This window comes from Megascapheus bottae, chromosome 17 (genome assembly GCF_031878675.1).
Source record: "Megascapheus bottae isolate mThoBot1 chromosome 17, mThoBot2.hap1, whole genome shotgun sequence".
Lineage (NCBI taxonomy): Eukaryota > Metazoa > Chordata > Mammalia > Rodentia > Geomyidae > Megascapheus > Megascapheus bottae.
Genome location: NC_143525.1, coordinates 16,290,645 through 16,298,233, shown reverse-complemented (window position 1 = coordinate 16,298,233; position 7,589 = coordinate 16,290,645). Strand labels below are relative to the sequence as shown.

Genomic DNA, 7,589 nt, shown 5'->3' with positions numbered 1-7,589 from the left:
GCCACATTCCCAGCCCAACAATGAACTTTATTTTTTTGGGGGGGGGGAGTGGGGTGCCAGTCCTTGATTGCACTCAGGCCTAAGCACTGTCCTTGGGCTTTCTTAAGGCTAGAGCTCTACCATTTGAGCCATAGCACCCTTTCTGGCATTTTCTTTGTATGTGGTACAGAGGAATCAAACCTGGGTCTTATTGTTTAGTTCATTGTTGGGGGCCAAGGTAGAGTGCTTGCCTAGCATGCACAAAATAATACTATTAGGTCAGGGGCTGGTAGCTTATACGCCTGTGCTCCTAGCTACTCAGAAGGCTGAGAGCTGAGGATTGTGATTTGAAGCCAGCCTGGGAAAACAAGTCCGTGAGACTTTCCAATTACACACACACACACACACACACACACACACACACACACACACACACACACACACTGGGAAAACAAGTCCGTGAGACTTTCCAATTACACACACACACACACACACACACACACACACACACACACACACGCCAGAAGAGAAGCTGTGGATCAAGTAATATGAGTGCTAGCCTTGAGCAAAAAAAAGTTCGGAGCCCAGGTCCTGAATCTCAAGCCCTAGATAGCCGACAAAAAAAAAAAAGTTATTAAAATCCAAAGGCTTGTGCTGTATTTTCAACCTCTCTGTTAGTAAAGCAGGTAGGTAGTAGCGTCCTTGTTTTTAGATAGAAAAGGACTTGTTCAGAGAGACTCAAGTGGCCAAACAAAATCCTAGTCTTGCTCAGAGCGAGAAAGGAATTTGGAAGCATGTATCACTACCGGGTCTTGGGGGAACAAGTCTAGGGTCTCCCCCACCACGGAGGAGCGGGAACCTTGCGGCTGCGGAACACACTTTGCGGAGCGAGGGACGCATGTGGGGGACGGACCAGGGAAAGGAAGTGTGCTACACCATCACAGGTCCCCGCACCCGGCTGCGGCGAGGACGACGGGGACGGCGCCGAGTCATTCGTGGCTGGGGTACTCCCCGTGGTGGGCCCGAGCCTTTGGGTTTCTGTTCCTGCTTGTTCCGGCAGCAGACAAGACCAGCTAGCTGACCTCGGGCCCTGCTGGGATGGGTTGGGTTGGGTTGGGTTTTGCAGCTTGCAGCCCAGGGTCGGGACCGATGGCATCTTGGGCTGCCGCCAGCCTGAGCAGAGCAGCCACCCGACTCTTCCGGGTGCCAAGTCCGGGGGTCCGCGTGGCTTTCCCGGGCGCTTCCCAGCCCGAGCCCCGATGCTTTGGCCCAGCTCCAGGCAGGACGTTGCACGTCTCCATGTCTGCCCCCGCCGGGCACAATAAATGGTCCAAAGTCCGGCACGTCAAGGGTCCCAAGGACTTGGAAAGGAGCCGCATCTTTTCTAAACTCTGTCTCAGTATCCGCCTGGCTATTAAAGGTGAGAGCCTGTCATTTGCTGCTGACTGCTGACGTCCACTCTGTCCAAGGCCTCGAGGGCCTCTCTGGGCTGGGTTTGACGTTCTCTCTTAGTCCTGGCTCATGATTTTCTTCTTCAAATACCATCATTGCTTACCTCCTACACTGTCGGAACACCTATCTAGCCGGGTGCCGTGGCTCACGCCTGTAATCCTTGCTACTCCGGAGGCTGAGATCTGAGGATTGCATTTTGAAGCCAACCCCTGGCAGGAAAGTCCTTAAGATTCTTTTCTCCAACTAACCACCACAAACCAGACTGTGGCTTAAGTGGCAGAGTGCTTGTTTTGATCAAAAGAGTTAAGGGTGGGGGCAGGGAAATGGGGACCAAGACATGCGAAAGGGTATCAATGTTTGTGAAGTAATGAACCTTCTATCTGGTGAATGTAATGTAACCCTTCTATTAATTACAATAAAAAAATATATGGAAAAAATAATTACAAAAAAAAAAAAGAATTAAGGGACAGTGCCCAGCTCCCGAGTTAAAGCCCCAGGACAGGGACACACACACCACTAGATAAAGTGTTCTAATAAAGGGTAGTATAAGTTGAGTGCTGTGACTCAATTCTGTAATTATACTTTTTGGGTGTTATGTGTATGCTAGTAATGGGGTTTGAATTCAGGGCCTGAGCACTGTCCTTGGGCCTTGAGCCACAGCACCGCACCAGTTCTGGCTTTTTCTGTGTATGTGGTACTGAGGAATCGAACCTGGGTCTTTATGCATGCTAGACCAAACTCCTGGCCAGGAACTTGCATTCTTGCTTAACTTTTTCCATTGAAAGCTAGTGCTCTACAATTTGAGCCACCTCCATTTCCAAATTTTTGGTCATTAATTGGAGATTAAGTCTTAAGGACTTTTATGTCTGGACTGGCTTTGAACTGCAATTCTCAGATCTCAGGCTCCTGAGTAACTAGGATTATAGGTATGAGTCACCAGCTCCTGGCACCCTAGTTATCTAGTAAGAGTGGGACCCTGAATTTAATCTCCAGTACCACAAATAAACAAATAAAATGAAGGATAATTTGCCTAGGAGAGGGGCTGGTAATAGTGGGTACTGGAAATCCTTAGTTTCTTTCACACTCTAATAAGTTTTTGCTTACATTTTCTTTTTGTCTCAGATGGAGGCTCCAACCCTCAGCTCAACAGCAACCTGGCCAACATCTTAGAGGTCTGTCGCAGCAAGAATATGCCTAAGTCAACAATTGAGGCAGCGCTGAAAATGGAGGTGCGTCTTCAGTTTGGCACTCTAGTTACTCATCATAGTCCCCACGGGGTCCATGTTTGGAAAGCCACCATACACTTTTTTTTCCCCCAGTCCTGGGGCTTGAACTAAGGCTACTGCTCAGCCACTTGAGCCACAACACCACTTCTGGCTTTTCCTATGTATGTGATACTGAGGAATCAAACCCAGGACTTCGAGCATGCTAGGCGAGCACTCTACCACTAAGTTATGCTCTTGCCCTCCCTTTTTTGGGGGGAGTCAGTTGTAGAGCTTGGACTCAGGGCCCTGGGCACTGTCCCTGAGCTCTTCTGCTCAAGGTTACTGTTCTGCCACTTTGAGCCACAGAACTACTTCTGGATTTCTGGTGGTTAATTGGAGATAAGAGTCTCATACTTTTCCCACTCAGGCTGGCTTTGAACCTCAGTCCTCAGATCTTAGCCTCCTGAGTAGCTACAGGCATGAGCCTCCAGTGCCATACACTCTAAACTCACCATACATTCACTATACATTCTAAAATGTCAGAGAAAAGTATAGAAATGTGGGTCATACCTTCAACCCAGAGGCTCCTGGAGGTTTTCAGTCCTGGGCCATTGGGAGGAGCAGAATTGGGAAGAGAGTAATGTAGGATAGTATGCAGAACCATAAGCCAGGAGATGACCTAGAAAGAACAAGCACAAGATGGGGCTGGGAGAGTGGCCTAGTGATAGGGTGCTTGTCTAGCATGCACGAAAACCCGGGTTCGATTCCTCGGTACCACATACATAGAAAATCTGAAAGTGATTCTGTGGCTTCAGTGGTAGAACTCTAGCTTTAAGAAAGCCCAAGAACAGTCCTCAGGCCCTGAGTTAAAGCCCCGAGACTGGCAAAACAAAACAGAACAGGCACAATGTGAAGAAAGGCCTGATGGTAGGTTGAAGAGCGTTTCTTTGCCTTTTTCAGATGCTTGTGTCTAAGAAGGGCAGGTAGAAAGCAGAGTTGGAGGTGATAGTGATAATGGAAAGAGCCAAGATGTTAAGCATCTTTTTGTTTTTTGGTTGGTTTTAGTATTATTTTGAGATCTTTCTTTATAGCCTAGCCTGGCCTTAAACATGTTATCCTTCTGCCTTAGTCTCCTAAGTGTTGGGCTTACAAGGATCAAATTTTGTTTGCCTGGTATGTATGTGTAGTGGGGGAGGGGGGTTCTTAGCTATTTAGCCCAGGTGGCCTCAATCACTGTGTAGGCTAGGCTCGTTTTGATCTCGAGTAAACATGCAATTTGACCGGGGGAGAGGAATAAAGCTAGAAATAGCTAATTGTTCTTGGGCCAGGGACATAGAGTCCCTTCCAAAATGATGTACTCAGTTACCTCAAAAGTTGTACCCATTGGCCTCCTCTCAGTGGATGGGTAAATAAAGGCCTGAAAGCCTAAGCTGCAGCCTTAAGAGCCCATGGGGGGTCAACATTTTGATGCTGGTGGTTTGGGGTTGGCATCTGGGAAGCCATTGGAAAGCAGAAAGATGTGATTGCTATTTATTACAGAAAACAAAGGACATTTATTTGCTGTATGGATGTCGAGGCCCTGGTGGTTCTTCTCTGCTCATTGAAGCATTGTCAAACAGTAGCTCCAGATGCCAATCGGACATAAGACATATTCTGAACAAGAATGGGTAGGTGTGTGTCTGGGGTGTGGAATGGGAGGGAATGGTCTCAGAAGGGGACAGAACCTCTTAAGTTTCAGCCTCATTCAAGGCAGTACTATTAACCCATGGTGGCACACTTTCTCCAAGCAGAATCCTCGAAGTGGATAATGTGTTTCCCCTCAGTGTGTTCTGTACTAGGTAGGATTATAAGAATGTATTTAATGGACATACATGGGCTCCTCTGTCTCATGATTATATCTGTGGATTTTTTTTTTGTCAGTCAGGACTTGAACTCTGGGCCTGGGTGTTATCCCTGAGCTCTTCAGCTCAAGACTGTCACCCTACCCCTTGAGCCACAGTACCACTTCTGGTTTTCTGGTGGTAAACTGGAGAAGAGTCTCAAGGCGTTTTGTACCCAGGCTGGCTGGCTTTGAACTGTGATCCTCAGATATCAGCCTCCTGAGTAGCTAGGATTTTAGGCATGAGCCACTGGTGCCTGGCTTCACATTTGTTTTTGTAGAAAGCCCAGGTTTTAAAATGTGCCACAAGGACCCGGAGCCTTATTGGTAAAGAAATGGTGAGCCAAGTCTTTGCATCCTCTAATAAGGTCAGAAAATAGAAGATGAGGGCTGGGAATATGGCTTCGTGGTAGAGTGCTTGCTAACATGTATGAAGCCCTGGGTTTGATTCCTCAGTACCACATTAGCACCGTGGCTCAAATGGTGTAGTGCATGCCTTGAGCAAAAGAAGCTCAGAGACAATGCCCAGGCCCTGAGTTCAAGCCCCAGGCTAAACAAACAAACAAACAAACAAATAAATAAGAAAAGGAGGAATATTTTTGAATTGTTCTTTTACCCAGCTTTAGATGCCCGTTTCTCCTTTAAGAAGAAGACTGCTGCTATTAGGTGCTATTGGCTCACATCTATAATTCCATCTACTCAGGAGCCTGAAATCTTAGGATGGAAGTTCAAAGCCAGCCTGAGCAGTAAAATTCATGAGACTCTTGGGAGCCTGAAATCTTAGGATTGAAGTTCAAAGCCAGCCTGAGCAGTAAAATTCATGAGACTCGTATCTCCAATTAACCAGCAAAAAGCTGAAAATGGAGGTACGACTCAATAGCAAAGTGCCAGCCTTAAGAGAGGAAGCCAAGTGCAAGGTCCTGACTTCAAGCCCCAGTAGTGGCACAGAAATGAGAAAGGGGCGGGGGGAGACTGCTGTAAGCTGCTCTATACATGTCTGTATTCTCCATAGGCTGAGTGGGGAAGAGGTTAGTGAGGATGCTGTGCTTTGTGGTGCTTGGTGCTGAGCATCCGAAAGCATTCACAAACAAAATGGTGCATTTCTTTTCCTACCAGGGGAATAATGGCTGAAGGAGCGCATCACTCCTTTGACAGAAAAGGGGTGGTTGTGATTGGAGTGGAGGACAAAGAAAAGAAAGTTGTAAACTTAGAGCGAGCACTGGAGCTGGCAATTGAAGCAGGAGCTGAAGATGTCAAGGAAGCTGAAGATGAAGAAGAAAAGAACATTTTTCAAGTGGGTAGACAGCCTATGTATTTGGTAGTCTTCCAAGAAGCTCCTAATATGTACTTTAAAGTATGCACCTCTTGTTTCCTTCCTTCCTGCCCCTTAGAATATAGTGTGAGGCAGAGTTTGCCAGACAAGGCCTACTGTACTGAGAAATATCCACAATATTGAAAACTAGGCGCTTCATCTGAAACCTTAGCTATAGGAAGCTGAGATCTGAGGATTATTATTTTTTGGGGGGGAGGAGGGGCTTGAACTCAAGGCCTGAGCACTGTCCTTGGGCTTTTCCCTCAAGACTAGCGCTCTACCATTTGTGTCCCAGCACCACTTCCAGCTTTTCTATGTATGTGGTACCGAGGAATCGAACCTGGGTCTTCATGCATGCCAGGCATCTACTCTACCATTAGGCTAGGATTGATATATGAAACCATCCTGGGAAGACAAATCTGAGAGAGTCTTACCTCCAATTATGCAGCAAAAGGCTGGAACTGGAGGCATGGCTCAATTAGTAGAGTACTGGCTATGACCAAAAAAGCAGAGTGAGGGTCAGGAGTTTGGCCTAGTGGTTAAAGTGCTTGCCTAGCATGCACGAAGACCTGGGTTCAATTCCTTGGTACCACATACATAGAAGAAAGCCGGAAGTGGTGCTAAGGCTCAAGTGGTAGAGATCTAGCCTTGAGAAAGTCCAAGGACAGTGCTCAGACCCTAAGCTCAAGCCCAGGACTGGCAAAAAAAAAAAAAAAAAAAAAAGCAGAGTGAGTATAAGGTCCTGAGTTCAAGCCCCAGTACCATCCCAAGTTAGAGAAATGTGGGGGGAAAGGAGGGTATAGGGACAGGGACAGAGACAGAGAAGAAGGAAGGAAGGAAGGAGAACTGTGAGCTTAAACCCAGTGATACATTACGGAGCAATAGTTCTAGTTAGGACTTTAGCAACGTTATATGGCTTTGTCCTATTACCTCCTGGCCCCTTACCTCCTGACTTTGCTTTATCCCCAGTTTATTTGTGATACTTCTTCGATGCATCAAGTGAGGAAGAAGCTTGACTCCCTTGGCTTATGTTCTGTGTCCTGTTCACTGGAGTTCATCCCCAACTCAAAGGTCCAGCTGGCTGACTCTGACCTAGAGCAGGCTGCTCGCCTTATCCAAGCTCTTGGAAACCATGAGGATGTGATTCAAGTCTATGACAACATTGAGTAATGAGGCCATGCGGATCCTCAGGCTTCTTCCTAGCAAGTGGCAGCATACCCTGGAGCCCAGGCTTCTGCAGTGATCTCTGAGACAGAACAGGTGGGAAGCCTAGCAATTAGGAGGCCCATGTCTTTGGCTTGTGGCCTTGAGGATATAAGGTTTCTTAGTCAGCTCTGCTGGACTCTCCAAACCCTCTAGGATGCAGAGTGGGACCAACCAGCTATATGCCTCTGATCTGAGGTAGTTCAACTCTGTGGGGAGCTACCCTATCTTGGTACAGGAAGTGCTCTTAAATAATAACTGGTTGATCTTGGCTGCTGCATTGCTGTTTTATGGCTCTTGCGTTGTCCTAAATTTGGGTCCAGCTGTTGGACCTCTGGATTAACTTTTCAGTTGAGTTCTCTATCCAGTTCCAGGACTTGATGATTTATGTCTTTTTAGTTGGCCATAGACATGTGGCCCTGTCTGAACCATTCTGTTGTCTAAAGTTTGTTTATGGCCTAACTTTGTCATTCAGTCATGTAGTTTGTTCAAATACCTACAACATACCACGAACCATAGTTACCTAAAGCACAGGCTATTCAACTGGTGCCCTGTGTTA

General features: G+C 47.0%; 1 protein-coding gene across 1 annotated transcript; it reads left to right on the top strand.

The window, feature by feature from the left end:
- The first annotated feature begins 938 nt into the window (after nt 1–938).
- Nucleotides 939–7,301, top strand: Taco1 (translational activator of cytochrome c oxidase I). Its single transcript, XM_090349962.1, has 5 exons — nt 939–1,399; nt 2,554–2,660; nt 4,176–4,303; nt 5,632–5,809; nt 6,797–7,301. The coding sequence occupies exons 1-5, from the start codon at nt 1,078–1,080 to the stop codon at nt 6,995–6,997; spliced, it is 936 nt and encodes a 311-aa protein (XP_090206088.1). The 5' UTR covers nt 939–1,077; the 3' UTR covers nt 6,998–7,301.
- The last annotated feature ends 288 nt before the right edge of the window (nt 7,302–7,589 follow it).

What these genes read in the sequence shown, in the direction of transcription:
- Taco1 (XM_090349962.1), top strand. Translation starts at nt 1,078, where the DNA reads ATGGGTTGGGTTGGGTTGGGTTTTGCAGCTTGCAGCCCAGGGTCGGGA. An exon ending in TATCCGCCTGGCTATTAAAG is followed by an intron (nt 1,400 to 2,553) that starts GTGAGAGCCTGT and finishes TTTTTGTCTCAG; the next exon opens with ATGGAGGCTCCAACCCTCAG. An exon ending in AAGAAAAGAACATTTTTCAA is followed by an intron (nt 5,810 to 6,796) that starts GTGGGTAGACAG and finishes CTTTATCCCCAG; the next exon opens with TTTATTTGTGATACTTCTTC.